General features: G+C 34.9%; 1 protein-coding gene across 1 annotated transcript; it reads right to left on the reverse strand.

Annotated features, from left to right (window-relative positions):
• Positions 1-2,316: 2,316 nt before the first annotated feature.
• LOC142618719 (uncharacterized) lies at positions 2,317-4,862 on the reverse strand. Its single transcript, XM_075791709.1, has 4 exons — positions 4,613-4,862; positions 4,303-4,506; positions 3,182-3,346; positions 2,317-2,796 (listed from the first exon to the last, which is right to left on the reverse strand). Exons 1-4 carry the CDS (start codon positions 4,616-4,618, stop codon positions 2,743-2,745), a joined length of 429 nt encoding a protein of 142 aa, XP_075647824.1. The 5' UTR covers positions 4,619-4,862; the 3' UTR covers positions 2,317-2,742.
• Positions 4,863-20,594: the final 15,732 nt, after the last annotated feature.

The raw sequence follows: 20,594 nt of genomic DNA on the forward strand, positions 1-20,594 counted from the left end.
TAAAAGAATTGCATGTAATGCTACAAGGAACATATGTGGCAGAAATTAAAACGTTTTTTTTTTTAAACAAACTTTGTGAAATTCAGACCTCTTTTTTTTTTTTTTTTCCTAAACATATAAGAGAGAAACTAAAGGGGGAGAAATGTAACTTACTGGTTATCTTTCTTTAAAGACATGATAATTGCACTGAATTAGAGATGAGAAATATCGCCAAGAAAGTTGAGGAATTGATGGGATTTGAGATTGAAGTCAATCGATTGAAAATGATGTAAAAGTAGAGGAATCTCAAAATGATTCCTATTTAAATTCGACTTGCGTCTAGTGATTCAGCTGTTGAACATGATACAAAATTATGGACATGACAACGAGTCCAATACTATGGGAAGCTTCTTTGGTAGTCATGGACACCCTTTTATAAATAAAATTAATTTTATATTGAAATTAATGATGATTTAATATTTAGCGTGCGAGGATCAGGAGCAAGATTTTGTTCTTTCTCGTGAAAAGTATTGAATATTCTTAATGCAATGCTGCCCTTTTTCACGTGAATGAGAAGTCTCATAAATTTAATTAAGATTGTGTAATACTTTTGGAGTACTGCATTATTACTCCTGCCTTGCACACTAAAAAATAGTGCTAATAAGCTAAGGGCTTTGTAACTTAATTAACACATTCTCATGCACAAAGTATTAGGGATTTAGGAAAAAGATGATTCAAATAGGCATACTGTAATTATCTCTTAAGGGGGAAAAAAAAAAAAAAGCGCCAATAAATAAAGAACACACCCTCAAGAAAATTTTTGAAAAACAATAAATTCTATTGATTGACCTGGTGCATGCAGTTAGGATTAATATTGTGGCTAAACTTGGCTTTATTGGAGTTTAGGGAGTGTCATTATCTAAACCAGAGGTCTCACATTTTATTCACAAAAATTAGGGTATTAATTACTAACTTATGAAAATCACCATGCACTCTTAGCACGATAATCACTCTACAAGTATAAGTATTTGTAAGGTGTGGGGGGCAAAAGCCAGGATTCAAGTCCTTAAGAAGAAGTTTCATATACATAAATACTTAGATTTAGACTAGTGCAAAATTTCTATATTGTAAAAAATAAAAATAAAAAACCTATTAACCTAAATGAAAAATGACTTAAATGTTAATAATATAAGTAACAACTAACAAATAAATATATAAATAATAATAAAAATGAAATTATCATCTAAAGTATAATATAAATAAATTAATTAGAAACGTGGAATCTACCCTATGTGAGAGAGGAGCATTACATGGTACATGCCCAACATCATAATATCATGGGAAGGTACATGCCCAACCAACCAAACGCATAACAATGTGCCGAGTTATCTAGCCAGTTTTCTTTTTCTCTTCTTTTTATAGCACCTCCTCTTTTTCAATTTCTATTTCGTGCACTCAATGTATTTAACTGTTCAGCTATTTCATCAATAGCTTAGCACTTTTCTTTCCCTGTTCCTACGTGCATATCTCAAAACTACTTTTGACAACAAAAAAAAAAAAATTCATCACAAAAAAAAAAAAAAAGGAAAACAAAAGAAAAGAGAAAGTGTATCGTAAAAGAAAAAGATGGGTATGAAAGAAGTAAAGAAACTCAAGCACATACACTGTTGAATAATAAGAATAACTTTCCACATCTCCCTCCATATGATAATGTCAGATTCTCAGTGTCCACAAAGTTTATACCACACATATCCATTTTTAAGAATTGACGCTTTTTCCATTTCTCCCTACTCTTGCTCCACCATTTACTCACCCACCACCACCATCCCTATAAAGGGAGAAAGGAGAATGTTTAAGCAATTATGCTCTTTTTCTCTGTCAATTGACACGGTATCTTATGTGTCCGTCCTTAAGAGCGCACTTCTTGTAATTATATAAGTCCACCTACTTGTGAAAGTTGCGCTCTATAAAACGGGCATAGAAAATAATTTTGTCCATCATGTTAATTTATATGGAAGATCTTAATGTTGTTACCCAATATAACGTCTTTAATTATATGTAAAGAGTTTTATTTTTTTTGAGAAAAAAAAAAGTGAACTATAATTATATGTAAAAAAGTGGACTTTAGGTTGATTCTAGTTCTAAAAAAAAAGTTGGCTATAATTAATTTAATTGATAAAAGTTTTTATAATCGGAATAAGAGATACACTAAAAATCAATTGATAAGTGTAAAAATAACGGCTATAGCGAAGCCATTGATTGAAATTTTATTCTATGAAAATGCACTTATTGTCAATCACTACGATTCATTAACATTCATGGGGCCCGTGGATAAAATTATTGTAAGAGATACTTTTGCTTAAGGAAAATACAAATTTAAATGGATACTTTGCTTTTCCTTTTTCCAAAGGGATATTCGTACCATACGAGCATGAGTTCATAATTGCTCTTGTCATACATGCCTGAATCCCAACTCAAATTCTCACTCTGACACTATGCGCTCCATACCGCAACACAAAAGATTCAAATGAAAATTAACCCCCTAATTTGAAAAGAAGTGGGCCTCCTCCTAAAGCCATAAGATTAAAAGAAAAAACGGTCTTTGGAGCAAAAATCTCAGCAGACATCCATTAAAATAACCAACCCTCAAATACATAGACACCATATAAATAAGTATATGCTTCCACTAATTTTTTTTTTCTTCTTTTTTTTTGGTTTCCCCTCATATATGTACATAGTCCTTATAACAGGCTTCTCGCGATTTCATTCAAAGCAAGTTGGCAGCAAGCAGCTTGAAAACAATCTCAATCCTCTCTTCTGCCAAAAATAAAAATGAAGAAGATTAGAATAGAGTTTATTTCACGATCAAGATTTTATTTTTCAAATCTAACTATATATACAAAGTAACACATTATTTACATCTATTAATGACGTAACATTAGATGCAACATAAATTCGTAAGGTAAAATTTTTTTATTTTTATGAATTAAAGACTTTATTAAAAAAGAAAATAAAACTACACAAAGGGTGAGCCTCCTTTACAATCACACCTTTATTATACGAAAAATTAAGCATAATTAAGTATTGCAAGTACGTCTAACGCATTATTCTTACAATTAATTAAGCACAATTTTGTACAAATATATATAGCTAAAAAAAAATTTCAAAGGACCAAATAAAAAAAGGGATTTTGAGTTTCTACCTTTTTGGTTTTCGCATAAAGGAGCTCAGGTGAGATTTTGTACAAGTCCTCATCCACAGGTTTAGGGGTTGGCCTTGGTGGAGGAGAGGGACTCAGAGGTTCCTTCACGTCACTGTTCCAGCTTTGTTTCTTACCTTCCTTCACATAGGGGTCACGGACTTTTGTCTACAATCATCAACCCTCACACCAGTCATCATCATCATTCTAGATAAATAATAACTAGTTTCACATGCATGTAAACTATTCTAACTACTAGTGCTACAATTTATTAACAATTTATTTTATTTTTTGCATGTTTATCCAACCTCATCGTGTAATCATGTGGTCTATATGAAAATTATGTGGGTCTCACTTAAAAGAGGAAAGCATTTGGAAAAGCTGAATTGCATTTTCCCTACCATGTTCTATCCTTTCAGTAAAATAATCACGCATGAAAAGTAGCAAGTCTTATGAATTATTGTATCCTTTCCACAAACCTAACTGGTGTCCATCTATCTTTTCTAAAGCAATATAAGTCTTACACTCACATGAGTCATGACATTTTTCATTTTCATTTTTGAGTTGGGAACTGTATTTTTTCATTTTCGAGTAAGGATTTATATTATTGATTTTTCATTTGGACTGTTACCAATTTATTAACTACCCTTAATTAATAACTTACATGACCTCGATAATTGTGATATTTATGATAAAAAATGCTGATTGCATTCAGATTCATGCAAGAAAATTGTATTTATTCTCCCGATGATTTTCCTTTAACCGCACATATATCGAAAAACAAAGAATATATTATAGAGAAGTTAAACATCATCACATCCACTGCAATATTTGTAGCCCATGCTAATAAAATAGAAGAAAATCAGAAAAGTAGCATCTTGTATGTAAACTCAAAGCAAATTTGCACGGTTTATGAGAACTGTTTTCATCTTTCCAAAGCAAATTTGCACGCTTTAACAGTATTACTATTACCATAAGAAAAATAATTAAAAGAAAAAAAAACAATGCTGCTTAAGGAATTAGAAAAGAATATTAGTCTCATAAAAAAAATTAATATAGGAAGTACTAGCTTCAAAGTGCAATACAAATTAAAGGGTAGGGTTGGTTTGGTTTGATTGGCTTACCCTTCGGCGAGGAACGACAATCATGGCGGGTGTGACCACATTGTTCTCATACAAATCACCAGCAACATACAAATCGCGCTCTTCAGAGTAACTGTAACGAAGCAACCCAGCTTGCCTTGCTGACTCAAAGCACTGAGTGAATGGCAAGTCCTCGTTCCAATCCCAGCTCCCAAAAGCTGGAACATGACTCCTCCTATAGTATTCCTATACTCAAAAACAACAACATTCATTTTAACATTCACACATTATTATATATAACTAACAAGAACAAGAAAAAACAGCATAAGATTTGGCTAAAGAAATGTCTTACTTCCATTATGGTAGTAGAATCAGTTGAAGGTGTTAGACTCTGGGAGATATTGACTTGAGCGGAGCCTCAAAGGTTTTAAAATGCAGAGTGTCTTTCTCTCTAGCTTTCTCTCTTCCTTTCTTTCTTTGTTGGTGGAAGTGAGCGTGGGCTTACTACCAATTTAAAAAGAGTAGGAAGAGAGAGAGAGTGTGAGAAGTAAAACTTAAAAAAGTGGAGAAGAGGGTATGGGATCCAAAGCGAAAACAAATTGCATTGGTAAAAAAGAAAGCAAACGAGACCAGATAACGAAGTTTCACAGTAACAGACAAAAGGACAAAGAGGTAAGGTAAGTATGAGAGGAAAGGATAAATGGGTTTACTTTTTGTTTGGTTTCTACATCATTTATCTTTTACTTTGTTCAGGGTTTTTGATTTGCCTCAGTTTGTCGCTCAAGAGATATTAATGTATGTATATTCTTAACACTATTAAAAAAGCTAGAAAAGTGGGGTTTGCTTCTTTCTTTTGGGTGCACCAATCTCGAAGCAAGGCCTGCATGTATTGAGACTTTTTTAACCCCACACGCGTACCAGAGGGGTTACATAGTGCTTTGTGCAATGGCGTTGGACACAGTATCCATTGTTGAAACCGAAGTTGGAGTGGAGTTAATTAGGTTGGCATTGACAAGACGTAGGCAGTGACAAGGTCAACACTCAACAGTGCATCAGTAGAGCAATAAGGTTGAATTTCTCCAGTCTGTAAACTGTAAAGTAATACAAACTTGCGGTAGACTCATGCTCAAGAAATACATTTTTAAATGTGATACACTGTCTTACCTATTGGATAGGTGGCTTCGCAGGAAAGGCGTGACTTCTAATAAATAAATTTATGGACTGATGGATTCCTATTTTTCGGATAAGAAACTGCAACATCAATAGTACGTACCTCGAAAGAATTTAATTACTTCAAGATCCATGGGTAAATGAACTTTGTTAGTTTAATAAATGATTTTAAAAAAAAATTCATAACTATTATCGTAAAAAGTTATTTATAATAATTAGTGATGTTGCTGAAAATTTAAGTGGATGAAAATAAATTTAGCATTGCAAATTACATTTCGTAAATTATAGTTAAATTTGAGAGAGAGTGTGTGCACGTGTGTGCACGTGTGTTAGTGCCTTTATGAGCCCAGCTTCTAATATGAGCCTTCCTTAACTCTTTTATGGATTTTTTTTAGGCATGCTTGTTAGTCTCTCATTACTCTCAATAGTATTCTTCATTGTCTTTGTTGTGGGTATTGCACTAGCCCAAACTTGTTGCATCTCTTCCCCTAGTGTTAGTCGAGTTGTCGTCTGAAACCCCTAGAAAGAGTTAGTCTTTGGCCTAGATCTAACTCGAATTAGTTTGAATTAGAGTGCCTTTGACATCTATTGTTGGATCCTAAGCATGAGTTCTAAAAAACCAATGGTTTTCTCCTCTTGATTCCAAGCCTTTTTTCTTCTCAAGGGGTTGGACTCACTTCTAAATCTATTTTTCCCTTGAGTGATTTTGGTGTCTTTGAGGTGGGTCATCTTGTATTGTTCTTATTGAAGATCAAATAAAATTTTTCCTATATTATAATGGCCTTTTCTTAGCAAATCTTGGTTTGAGCTTGGCTGTAATTTTTCTAAGAATTTGAGTTCTCCTAAACTCAAATTCTTGGTTTGCGTTGGCTGTAATTATTTTTTATTTTGCTATAAACTATTAATTTATCTCCACACAAAAAATAAAGTCAAAATTTTTAAGGAAAATTACTATTTTTCTTTAAGTTTTTGCTACCCATTTTTCAAATACAATCTACTTCACCCTATTCATTTTCTAATACATGCAATTAAAATATTCATCAGAATTTTTTTTGAAAAACAAAACGAGAGAGAGAGAGAGAGAGAGAGAGAGAGAGAGATTTTTTACAAAGCATGATAGTTCTCTCAAAACTTGTTGAGTATGGTAATGTTTTACAAAATATTGAATAATGTTGGAGAGACAGAAGTGAGACGCTTGTAGTATCTTGACAACAATGCTATTTAATTTGGCTAATACTGTTTTAAAGATTGGGACGCTAAAACTTTTATGGTTCAAAATTTTGTAAAGAATAATATTGCTTGTTAGCAATGTCAAGTATTGTACAGTTTTTATATGTTCTTTTTTTATCATTTTTTTATAACTTCCACTCTCTCACTCTCATCAACAAATTGATTTTTGTGCATCGTTGAGCATTGTTGGTGTGGCTGACTTGGTATTGTCAGCATGGGCGGTTGATTTGACTATTTGGTCGCTAATATAGTAGTCGAGTAGCCACTTGGTAGCGCTAGGTGTTGGGTGTTGGTAGCTAATCTAGTCATGGAGGGCCACAAGAGGGGGCCTTATGGAAGGCGGTGATGAGAGGGGAATGGATTTAAAATTGGGAGGAGTGTAGAGAAGGGAAAAAAATGAAATTTATCATAAAATAATTTTAATATGATATTGATGCATAAGAAAATGGAAAGTTAATTTGGGTAACTAGAAATAGAAAATTGAGCCCTCTCTCTCTCTCTCTCTAAAGAAATGTTGCAAAATGGGATGGAAGTGGGGTGCCTGATGCCAAAAAAACAAAACAAAACGAATTAAAAAGAAATCAACTAAATACTACTATCAACCAACTAATCACAACTTACCGCCTCATCAAATTGTAAAATAAATAGTGTATGTATATAGATTTACTAAAAAACTCTATGCAAAAGAAAATGATATTCCTATGCAAAATGGGTTTTTTTTTTAAAATATTTATTTTTTAAGGCGAACAAACAAAGAACTGGACTGTGCCTTAAGGGTTTACTGTCTTTAACAAATCGAACCAAGTTAGGAAGAGCAAAAATTCAGAGTGGCCTACTCCTTTTACAAGTAATTATCCAATGACCCAACTTACGAGGGAAGCCCATTTGGGTTGCACATAACACAGTAATGACTCAAGCCCTATAGCCTCCCCTTATAACAAGCCTCCTTAATCTTAAAACTTGGTCCAAGCTTGCACAAAAAGTCTACATCAAAATTGAACTCTGGCTAGCTTGTAGTTGTGGTTGGGCCACCATGATACAGATTGCATGGAAGAGGAGTTTGAGTAACGTTGTTCAAAATGATGTGAAAAATGTAGTTTACAAAGTGTTGTGAAAAATACGTATTTATAGTATTCATAAGCAAAAAATGTGTTCAGTACTGTGTTTCAAATAACATATTTTGGTGTTTGAAAAATAAGTTGTGTGTTTGGTATGTGTGTATTTATTTTTTTAAAAGCTGACAACGGTACAAATTTAAATTTAATACATTAAGAGAGAAGAGAAGTGCCTAAAGCGTCTAAGCACTTCTTTTTCCCTGTGTGCCACTGAAGCTTCTCTTTCCTTCGTCAATAGGACTGAGGTAGACAACAATCTGCAATGTTTTCCTTTACTTTGCATTCCTCATCTCCGTCAATGCAAATGATGATTCACGGCTGGGCTTCAGTTTTCGTCGAATTTCGTCCATTCCTGTCCGTAGTCCACGACCCAGCAACAGCTAGGGGTTTGCTCACCGCCGAAGCCAAGGGAAGAAGGTCCCACTTCACCATCGAAAACCCATAGGCTTACTGCAAATCTAGGTTTGAAGAACACTTTAACCTTGGTTCTTAATGGATTTTTGTAACAAGATTGTTGTTTTCCTTCTCCATACTTTTTAATTGAAAAACTATGTCAATTTTTATTAGTAAGAGGGGTTTTGTGAGATACCCAGATGGCTTAAACCACTCCATGGGGATAAACCACCGACCCTTAGCGGAGGAACCCTTGTGAAAAGATACCAATTTTGGGGTTGTGGGTTGTGAAAATAGAGAAGAAGATTCGGATAATAGATTATTTTCTTGTAAAACATGAAGATGACAAAGTACCTTGTAGATTGCTTAGGTATACAACCATGTGTGTGGTAATTTAAAAAATAAGGAAAACATAATAGTGTCTGATTTAAATTGAGGTGGCTTTGAGTCAAGCCTTTGAAAGCAATCCATTATTATCTACAATAGACATCATGGAAAGTAAGAACAAATGTTGTTTGGAGTCTAAACAATATAAAGTGTGCATGTTTTTGAATTAACACCTAATCCAATATTACTCCCACAAGACTTTAGAGTAAATAGGTTCTGCAAGAGTTACTCCACAATTCTTAAGAGTTTATTTTCGAGTGGAGACTCACCCTGAGCAAGGTAAAACAAGTTGGTTTCATGAAAATTTAGAACAAGAGAAGCAACAAGAGTAATATTTGATTTCTACATTAGCAACTGTAAAAGCTTTTGGTGATAGTGGTGGATTCATAAATGATCTTTTTGTACATATAGTGATGGATTCGGAAATGATCTTTTTGCAGTGCACATGCGTATTACATTGTTGCTTGTTTTCAACAAAACTCTTTTATATAATACATATTACAATTGTTTGATGTTAAACTTAATACTGAACTTGTGGCTTTGTGCAAATTATTATATGTTGATAGCACAGTGAATTCAATACTCTTTGGTTTCTTATGCAAATTTTGGAAGCAATGCGTAATGATATTGACGGCGGGCTTAGGTTTCAAAATGTGAACTGTTTGTGTTGCTTGAGAGCAAGCGTGAGGATTTCGGATAAGCAACCGATACAGACTTTACCAATGTTGCCCAAGGGATCAATGTGGTTGTTTTGAATGGTGTATTCCATTGAATATGCCATTGTCATATGCGGAGGATTTCCAGCAACTACAAATAGAACTGTGTGTATTGCAAAAAGAATTGAAGGCCGTGCATGAGATGGTCCAATCCATTGTTGAGACTAAAGGAATGGTGAAGATTATGTTCGTTGGATGGTGTCTGCTATGCACAGTTGTTGCATTACTGCTCACTATACCAACGGTGTAAAAGAAAGCGATATGCTACCCACTTTGTGTTTCCCTACTACGCATATTTGTGTAGGGTTTTTTGACTTAGTAGCCTATTGTATTTTGCTACTGCTACCCATATGTATGTTTTAAAACTGTTTGCATAAACCTGTTTAGCAACTTCTCCTGTATATATTAAACATATTAGCATCTTATTAATTCTACATTTCATTTTGGGGAATTAGCACCATCAATACAACATTCATTTTGTAATTCATGTTGCTAAAAATAGCTTTACGCATTTTTGATCAGTGAATGCTCTAAGTGACTCATATTGATTCAAATGTGATTAAAGTGAAAGATTGTTGTCAATTTTATTATGAAAAATGTGTGTATGAAATAATCAGCATATCAAAGACAACATAATTTGCAACAAAGACAGTTGGAATAATTAGCACAACAGTAGTTATTAACAACATCAGAATGGTTATTAACAACATCAGTAGTTATTAACAACGCGGCTTATAGCAAACAACATCACACAACAATGGTTATTAACAACAAAATAATGGTTCCTTAACAAACCAGAATGTTGCAAATTTCATTAACAAAAAGTTTATACAATAAACTCAGCACCAAAGCTAGTTTTTAACAATAAATAGTAAATGGTTCCTTAACAAACCAGCAAATATTACCATCATTAACAAGAAGTTCACATATAGTAAGTTCATTGTTCCTTAGCATACTAGAATGTGACCCCACTAAACCATACAACCAATGCAACAAAAAATGGTTCTAGTGGTAATTAGCATAATTCACATAAGAATAGAAACAGTAGCTGCAACCCCACAAAAAGCAGCCCAAACTTGCCCCCTTTCCTTAACCAAGTCCCCTACATTAAACTACTGACTAAATCCATCCACTCCCTTCTTCTATCCGGCCTCAGCATGATGAAAGCGGCCCTACTATTGGGTTTATGGAGTTCGTAAAAGACCTTGAACATGGTGTAATCATCAACATTTTCAATAGTGCTAAGAATTGCAACGGCCTTGTCCATTGAGAACCTATCACCCACCGACGCAAATTCAACATTTTCCTTTTGACTATCGCTATCCTTATTACTATGCCTTTTTCTTGACATGTCCATGAGCTCCATGATAGCATCAGTGGTATATTCAGTAGGCCTCATTTCCTATTCCTCCCTGCCGAGGTCTTAGATTGTGATGGCTGCTTTCCAACACACTTGCTGCCTTGCCCTGCAACTGGGGTGTGCAGCTCCTCCACATCGTCTGGACTATCGGGTTTGACACTGATGTGTACTCCATGCATTAGGAAAGCGGCATCCAATTCTAGCTCTTCATCGCTGTTAGGGGCTGGTTAGGCGGAGGAAATTTGTAGAAATCTAGTTGCAATGCCCGTGTTGAAGAGCTGTCCTAGCAGGTTATAATGATCTAGCCCCTTTTTACAAAACTCTTTGCACTTAGGGTTAGCTTATCAAGATGTGGTATATATGAAATTATTCAAATGTGGTATATATGGGATTATTTATGTGAATACTATGAATCAATGGCATGAAAATTATAAAGTTAACCTATAACACTCACCACGACTACTTGTGCCCAAGCCGCGTCACTACCTATGACCGTGTTGGTGACAGAATCCTATCCCATTCCGATTCGACCGATTAGCTGGGAAAAAATATGATGTTTTTGCTTTAACCTTTGATATTTCTAGTGTAATTGATCTTTGCGATAGGCTTTTCCGGCTTGTTGATTGAACTTGTTTTGGACAACTGTCCAAAGCCCTTTTTTGAATTGGCCACTAGGCATGTTCCCATTGGCTTCTTCTTCAACCAAAACATCAATGAAGTGCTTCTCAACAGGTGGAGGCCATAACTTTCAATCTTCAGTGTCGGATGATGCAGCCATCTAATTAGACATGGCAAAACGGGTCAGAATTTACAGACCCGACCCAATCTGACCCAAAATATACTTGACTAGAACCTGAATTTTTTGACCCAAAGCAAAAACGGGTAGACCCATGACCCATTAAAAAAATTCGCTAAAAAAATATTTAGACTACGTCCGGATACTAGGTGCATAAAGCACAAAACACGAGACCAATAGTCAATAGATTATAGATATTATCACTTCACATGAGACAACAGACAAGACAATCACTAAGAGCTTCACATTCAATTTGAGCTTCACAACCAATAAGAGCTTCATAGACATGAGAGTATAAGACAAGACAATACAAGACAACCATTAAAAAAAAATCTCATTGAATTTGACTAGCTGACTAGCTGTAGTCCAAAGGCACAAACGTGAAACGTGACAAACCTGAAACCACAAAGGCCAAAGCTTCCTCAGTTCCTCTACTCTGCCTTGCTTTTCACACTTTCACACAAAGCTTGTAAGTGTTTCAGACTTGTGGTTTCACACTTTCTCAGTTTCACGCAAAGATTGCGCCTCTACCCTTTTCAGCTTTCCTCCGCCTCTACTCTTTTCTCTTTGTGCCTCTAATCTTTTCTTTTATCTTCTCTTCTTAGTTCTTTCAGTCCTTAAATCTTCAAACCAAGCTTCCTCTTTCTTGGCATATATGCTCCACACTCCACTGCTCTGCTTTCTCACTTCTCTATCTCTTGCCACCCACAGGCCACACAACCTAGATCTCACCACCTAACCCATTTAAGAGGAGCACAACCACAAATCAACTATGATGAAGGTAAGTTAAATCCTTTTCATCCTTCTCTTAAATCCTTAAATGTTTTTAGTTTTTGGATTGATTTTTTAATATTATGATTTAGCAATAGTAATATAGTATACTGCTCTGCTAACATTATATTTAATTGTTTGTGTGTTTGATTGTTGAAAAAATTGAAAATGTCATTGACTCATTGTCATTTAGATGAATGTCTTATGTTCACAGTTTCTTTAGATGTTTTAAATAAACTAGAATTTTAATTATATATTTTGCTTTGATAATTAGAGTACAGCGGCTTCTCCGGCTGCAAATTTGGAAAGTGATGATGATGCTATAATTATGGATACTTTTACTAATCCTTCACCATCTTTAGGAGTTAATTCAAAATCAAAGGTTAAGAAGCCAAAAAGAGTTTCAAGGAAAACAAAATAGGAAAAACAACACACTTCTTCAGTTTGGACTGAATTTGTGAAATTGTCTATTGATGAAGAAGGGTTAAGTAAGGCTATTTATCAATGGTGTGAGAAATTTTTTTTTGGTGGATAGTCATAATGGAACATTAAACTTGCATCGCCATCTTCTCAAATGCTTAAAATGAAATGAAGTAAAACAAGATGGTGACTAAGAGGGTAGGGTTTTACAAAATAAGATAACTCAAGAAGAGTTTCGTGAGATGTTAGCGGAGGCTATTATTAAACATAATTTACTATTTAGCTTTGTTGAGTATGAGGGCATTAGAAAAGTTTTCAGCTATCCAAATTCAGATGTTAAACATATTTCTAGGAATACTTCAAAAGTTGATTTTCTAAAACTTTACAAGAGAGAGAAGAATGACGTTGAAAATAAGTTGAAATCAATTCCTAGTAGAATATGTTTGACTTCGGATTTATGGACCTCTGTTACAAGTGAGGGATATATTTGTCTTACAAAGTATTATGTGGATGAGAATTGAGAATTGAAAAACATCATCTTGAATTTTTGTGATATGCCACCCCTACATACAAGAACTCTTTTATCGGAGAAAATTTTAAGTTTCTTGGAAAAATGGGATATTGAGAAGAAAATATTTTCTATTATTTTAGATAATGTATCTAATAATGATAATTGTCAAGATTTCATAAAGAAAAAGTTTAATGAGGGGGTTTATTGTTATGTGATGGTATCATTTTCCATGTGCGTTGTGGTGCTCATATACTGAATCTTATTGTTCAAGCAGGATTGAAAGTAATAGATGACTCGGTGATTAAGATCCAATAAACTATGAAATATCTTAAAGGATTAGAGAGTAGAATGTGAAGATTTGATGAATGTGCCAAGCTAGTTGGTATGAAGAGAACAAAGGGTTTACATTTAGATGTGTGTACAAGATGAAATGCAACATATGACATGATTGACAGTGCTACGGATATCATTCTGTGTTGAACCGTTAACAGAGTAAGATGCTACTTTCAAGCATTGTCCATCAAGGGATGAATGGAATAGAGTTGAAAGGATAACTCAATTTTTGAAACCTTTCAATGACATTTCAACTCTATTTTCTGGAATTTATTACCTTTCAGCAACTCTATATTTTCAAAGAGTGTCTCAAATTGAATTGCTCGTACTTGAAGAAATGGAGAGCCAAGATTCATTTATCAGTAATATGGCAGAACAGATGAAAGGTAAATTTGACAAATATTAGGATTGTTATAGTGTGATGCTAGCTTGTGCCATTGTTCTTGATCCAAGGTAAACGTTGGATTATTTGGACTTTACTTTCAAGAAAATAGAGCCAATTGAACACATTGCTGAAATGAAGGTGGAGAGCATTCAAACTACATTGTATAAGCTTTTTTCAGAATATGAATGCCCCAAGCCTATGGCCACTATAAATGTTTCATCTTGTGTTGGGAGTTCTAGCGGTGCTGTGGATGATCTTGATGATGATGAAGATATGGAAGATGATGTAAGTGAATTGCATTCTGTTAGGTATATGTTGTGTTATGTTTTTTTAATAATAAAGATTGTAATGTTGTGTGGTATTATTTTTCATTGCAATTTTTTTTAATGATTAGGAATTTGAGCATTATGAAAGTGGTCGTGGTGCAAAAAAAATAAAATCTTAGTTGGACTTGTATTTAGAAGAGCTTAGACTTAGCAAGAAGAAAAATTCAAAGTTGGAAGTTATCTCTTAGTGGAAAGAGAATTACAATCAGTCTCCAAAGCTCTCTTTAATGGCATGGGATCTCATGAGCATTCCAAGGGGTGTCCACCCAACCTGCATACCCGACCAACCTGCCCGAGCCTGAACCGAAAACAGCCCTAACCGACACTCCGACGGTCGGTGGCGGGTGGCCCCCCACAGAACCCGACGCCTTCAAGTCGGTTGGCGGGTTTCCTCTCCCAAAACCCGAGCAACCTGACCCGATCATAAACCCAGAAACCTCCGGCGATATTCGAAGGATTATCGATGAAAAACTCACAAAGACCGGCAGTATTGGAGTTCTCTGGCGAAGGTTACTTGAAATCCCATCAGATTCGACAAGATCGGCGAGATCTCGTCCTGATCGAGTCCAAATCTGACGAGATCCGTCGCGATCTTGTCGAGATCAGGCGCGATCTCGTCGAGATTCGACGCAATCTCGTCGTGGTCTTGCCAAAATAACATCACCGGTGATACACCCGAAACCCGATCACACAAACCGAAACTCGACGAGACTCGAACTGCCAGATCCGACTAGCATTCCGAGTCGGTTTCGGTTTTCGATTTCACCCACCCGAAAGTTTCGGGTCAGGTCCGGGTCGGGCACAAACCCGACCCGTGGACACCCCTAAGCATTCCGATAATCACTGTTGCTTCTGAATTAAGTTTTAGCACTAGGAAAAATATTCTTACTCTATATCGGTCACGTCTTTTACCTGAGAATGTGGAAGCTATGTTGTGTACTAAAAGTTGACTATATGGATTTAATTTATTTATAGTCATAATTATACAATTTTAATTTTTTATTGATTTTCTTTTATGGTACATTAAATTATATTAAAATATTGTATTGTCGATGAAAATACTGATGAAATTGGCCAACTTGAGCTACAATTTGCAAGTATGAATATTTGTAGTGCTGAATTTGCTACCAACGTTGAGTAGATTGAGATTGATGTGTAATTTTTATAAAATATTTACTTATTCTTCTTTACATAATATGTTATGTTTATTTTTAAACCTTTTTTTGTTTAGTTTATCTTTCTAAGTAATGTAACTTTACTATTATTTTAAATGCAACAGAAACATGTGCACTTAAGAAGGCCAATAACTTGATATGATCCATGACATGTAGTTTTTTTTTCTTTTTTCTTTTTTCTTTTGTGGGAATGATATTTGATAAGGAGAAAAATTACCCTCATCTTAAAAAAGAAAAGCTAGCTTCGTCCATCAAGCTGGCCTTGTCCATCAAGCTTGCCTCGTCCATCAAGCCAGCTTCGTCATTCTGACGAATGACGATGGCACGCACTAAATGAATCCTCCATTAATGACAAGCGTGACATTTAATACACCAGACAAGCAAAAGTGTACTCAAAGGACCAACAGCTAGAAGACCATTGATGATGATAAACGCCTTTGCATTCAATGCTATTAAGACTGTCATTGATTAAAGAAGATGTTACACATTTATTACGCTCATTAATGATAAAGAGTAACGGACGAAGCAACGGTAACGAATGAGCTGTACATACTAGACATGAATTTCGTAACGTATTAGCTGTTGAGCATAAATGCAGGAGTTCATTGCCCATTAATACAGTAAACAACTATAAAATGAGAAAGCACTAGAAACCTAAGGTACACCCAATGACACACAAATACTCTACGAAAATCACTCTCCAGTCTGTTTCTCTCTAAAATCTTTCTCCCTTACTGACTTAAGCATTGGAGGCAATTTGGCTAACGCCACACCGGCGTGTTACTCTTCTACCCAGTTCGTTTTGCAGGTTTCTCACCAACAGAGACGACCCCAATCACAGCTTTGTCCATCCGCTACAACAAGGAGCTTATACTGAAGATTTTTTGCATCATCAATATTATTGGTGATGTAAACTTAAAATATACTTTTTACAAGTTTGCTATCATGTGTGTGAATTACTTACCTTTCTACAAAAAAAAAAAAAAAAAAAAAAATCAAACATTTATTTTAAATATCTTGATTTTCCATGCTAATTATGTATTTAAATTTTTACAGAGCAAGAATCCCAACTTTTTGTACTGGTGCTAGACTTACTGATAAGGTAGGTCATGATTCATATATAATGGTTACATATGTTTATTTCTTTCTTGATTCATAGGCACTCTCTCTGGTGGCACTAGTATGTATAGAAGTATTGTCCTCATGTGAAGTGGTGTCTTGTGACCTAAGTATGCAAACACTTCTCTGATAAAAGAGTTTGGATATAGAAGCAAATTCTGGCTTACTAGCAGGATTCCCCTTCTAACACCCATTCTATTTTGGTGGTCGTTAAAGCTGACAACCGATATCAGTGCAGGACAATGAATTGTACAACCGATATTCAGACTAGTTGGCTTTATTGATTTTTGCATCATTAGTAAAGCTGATTAAGATGGTTTGCTGGCTTACTTGTTTTGTTTGTTTTAAGATCTATCTCTTTTTGAAATTGTAAACTTATAATTATATGCATTTTAACAGTGAACTATTAACCTTGAACACTTTTTCTATCATGAATTTATGACTATAAATTATTTTTGTCATGCTCAAAACTATTAGAATTGAAAGGATTTAACAAGTGGCATTAAGTGCAATTCATTTCCTTAATTGATTTTGTTCATTCTCTCTAAACAGGTTGTCATTGATTTATTTTTGTAATTGAAAAAAAAAAACTTGTTTGAAAAATGTGGGCCAACCCGACCCGACCCGATTGACTAGCAACCCAATTGACCAATTTAAAAATAACCTGTTTTGACCCGTGACCCGATTGACCCGCAAACCCAATTGACTAGACCTAACCCGCCCGTTTTGCTACATCTACATCTAATAAGAGATACACACTTAAGCCAAAAATATCCACTAACATAGATAGTAGGCAAGATAGAGTGTACATGGTTGCCTGGTAAATTCAAGGTTTCTATTTTCCTAAATTACTTTTATGATTTCTCAGACTTGAACCTAATCCTCACCTATACCAGTAACTGAAGAGTAGTAAAATGGCCCTTTGCACAAAAAACTCTACCAAACATGTTGTAGCATTATGTATTAAGTTTTGATACAGCTAGAGCAACACATTTACCAATTAACTTAGACAAGTTATTACAGGTATATATAAAAGAGATTGCAGTGAAGACAAGTGACATACAGCATGGGGAAACAAAACAAAATTAACATCACAATTATAAATGATTTATATGAGATCAAATATACACTTTATGCCTTTATTAATGATTTTTGAAGAGCTCGTTTTCCTAAACCCTATTATGCTTCAAAAAGCCCATTTTCCAAACTATACATAGCTTTAGTTAGATGGGCATAGACGAAAATTGTGTCCAAAATCAAGAGAAGAAATCAATAGCAATTGTGAAGAAATTTGAACACCATGGGTGAAGGATTGTTCAACAACAACTAAGAACAAATGCAACAGTAAAATTGAACAGCAAAATTAAACACTTACCATAGGTGAAGGAACTGCGTTAGAAGAGGATGAATATGGCAGAATGACTGAGGAGGAAGACGCTGTGTCTGCAAACTCCATAATATACTTAGCTAATGGTAGATGTGCTATGCAAGGGCACTTAAGTTGATTTGAGATAAAGTCTTATAGTTGTTTGAAAAAATCTTGCCTAAAACAGTGATTAAAGGCATGGCTGAACTATTCGATTAAATATGGCGGTTGGGGAGAGGAATCAGGCTGTACGGATTTGAGATAAATTTTGGTGAATTTAGGATTTCATAACTTTGGGATTAATTTGTGTGTTTATGAACACTCTCAGATGACCGTTGGGATGAGTAATAAGGGATTTAGATGGGTGTGTGGGATTAATGAAGGGTTAATGAAGGAAGCTACAAGCCAGGTGATGGGAGTGTTGTTGTGCAAGAGGGAGAGGAGAATTTAGGGTTTCGTAACTTTGGTTCTTTGTGTGTTTATGAATGCTCAAAAATGATAGTTAGGATGAGTAATGAAGGATTCGGGTGGGTGTGTGGGATTAATAAAGGGTTAATGAAGGGAGCTACAACCCAGGTGATGGGACTGTCGTTGTGCAAAAGGGAGAGGAGAAGTGAGGTTCGAGAAGGATGAGAGGGTAGAATGGACAGATGACGTGGGGGAGAAGAGCGTTGAGGTTTTGTCACTTCAGGTGGGCCCAATGTATTTCAACCAAACGGTAACATAACTCAAATATCATTTGAACAACATAACTCAAACACCACTTGAACAACACACCTTACCAAACACAGAACTTAGTGTGGGGCTAATGTGTTTGGGCATTTAAACAACAAACAACACTTCTGAAACACCCATACCAAACGGTACCAAAATTTAAGGCATGTTTGGTAACATTGTTTAAACAACAGTTTTTGTTGTTTAAACAGCACAACACTTTTAGTTACTAGAACAAAAAATTTTCACCTACATGTATTTCTACAACACTTTTTCACCTACATGTATTTCTACAACACTTTTTCACCTACATATATTTCCATAATACTTAAACAACATTACTAGAACAACCTTACCAACGGGCCCAGCATTGCAAATTACATTTTGTAAATTTTAGTTACATTTGAGAGAGAGTGTGTGCGCGCACACACATGTTAGTGCCTCTACGCTAACCTATGCCTGAGTCCTTCTCAGCTTTGCCATGAGCCCAGCTTCTAACATGAGCCTTCCTTAACCCTTGTATAGTGTTTTTTTAGGCATGCTTCTTGGTCTCTCATTACCCTCAATAGTGTTCTTCATTATCTTTGTTGTGGGTATCACATTAGCTCAAACCTGTTGCATCTCTTCCTTTAATGTTGATTGAGTTGCCAATTGAAACCCCTTGAGAGAGTTAGTCTCTGGCCTAGATCTAACTTGAACTAGTTCAAATTAGAGTTCCTTTGACATCTACCATTGGATCCTAAGCATGAGTTCTTTTTACCAATGGTTTTCTCCTCTTGGTACCAAGCCTTATTTTCTTCTCAATGGGATTGGAGTCACTTCTAAATCTATTTTTCCCTTGAGTGATTTTGGTGTCTTTGAGGTGAGTCATCTTGTATTGCTCTTATTGAAGATCAAATAAAATTTTTCCAATACTGTAATGATTTTTTCCTTAGCAAATCTTGGTTTGAACTTGGTTGTAATTTTTCTAAGAATTTGGGTTCTCCTAACATATACATACATACATATATATATATATATATATATATATATATATATATATATATATATATATATAGCTATAAACTATTATTTTATCTCCACACAAAAAATAAAGTCAAAATTTTTAAGGAAGATTACTATTTTTCTTTAAGTTTTTGCTACCCATTTTTCAAATACAATCTACCTTACACTATTCATTTTCTAATACATCCAATTAAAAAATTCATCATAATTTTTTTTGAAAAACAAAATATGAGAGAGAGAGAGAGAGAATTTGAATAAAGAAGGAGAAATTTTTTTACAAAGCAAGATAATGCTCTCAAAATCTGCTAAGTATGCTAGTGTTTTGGAAAAAATTGAATAATGTTGGAGAGACAGAAGTGGGACGCTTGCAGTATCTTGACGACAATGCTCTTTAATTTGGCTAAGAATGTTTTAAAGATTGGGAAGCTAAAACTTTTATGGTTCAAAATTTTGTAAGAAATAATATTGCTCGTTAGCAATGTCAAGCATGGTACAGTTTTTATATGTTCTTTTTTTTTTGGTCATTTTTATAATTCCCTCTCTCTCTCTCTCTCTCTCTCTCATCAACAAATTGATTTTTGGCTGACTTGGCATTGTTAGCATGGGTGGTTAATCTGACTATTAGGTCGTTGATATAGTTGCCAAGTAGCCGATTGGCAACGCTAGGTGTTGTTGGGTGTTGGTGGCTAATCCAATCATGGGGGGCCACAAGAGGGGGCTTTATGGAAGGGTGTGATGAGAGGGGAATGGATTCAAAACTGGGAGGAGTGTAGGGAAGGGGAAAAAACCGAATTTATCATAAAATAATTTTAATATGATATTGATACATTAGAAAATAGAAAATTGATTTGGGTAACTAGAAATATAAAAGTGAGTTCCCCCCCCCCCCCCCCTTTTCCCCCACCCCCTCCTCTCTTCTTTTTTTTTTTTTTTTTTTTTTACATATTAAAGAAACGTTGCAAAATGGGATAAAAGTGGGATGCCTGATGCAAAAAAAAAAAAATGAAGGATTTGATTTGTCTCCCTTTGTCATATGGATTCT

The sequence above is a fragment of the Castanea sativa genome, chromosome 12, assembly GCF_040712315.1.
Source record: "Castanea sativa cultivar Marrone di Chiusa Pesio chromosome 12, ASM4071231v1".
Taxonomy (NCBI): domain Eukaryota; kingdom Viridiplantae; phylum Streptophyta; class Magnoliopsida; order Fagales; family Fagaceae; genus Castanea; species Castanea sativa.

Bases quoted from the DNA above. Each gene is read 5' to 3' on its own strand.
- LOC142618719 (XM_075791709.1), bottom strand. The intron at 3,347-4,302 runs GTAAGCCAATCA...TGATGATTGTAG, and splicing joins TTGTCGTTCCTCGCCGAAGG to ACAAAAGTCCGTGACCCCTA. The intron at 2,797-3,181 runs GTAGAAACTCAA...TATTTTTGGCAG, and splicing joins TTTATGCGAAAACCAAAAAG to AAGAGAGGATTGAGATTGTT.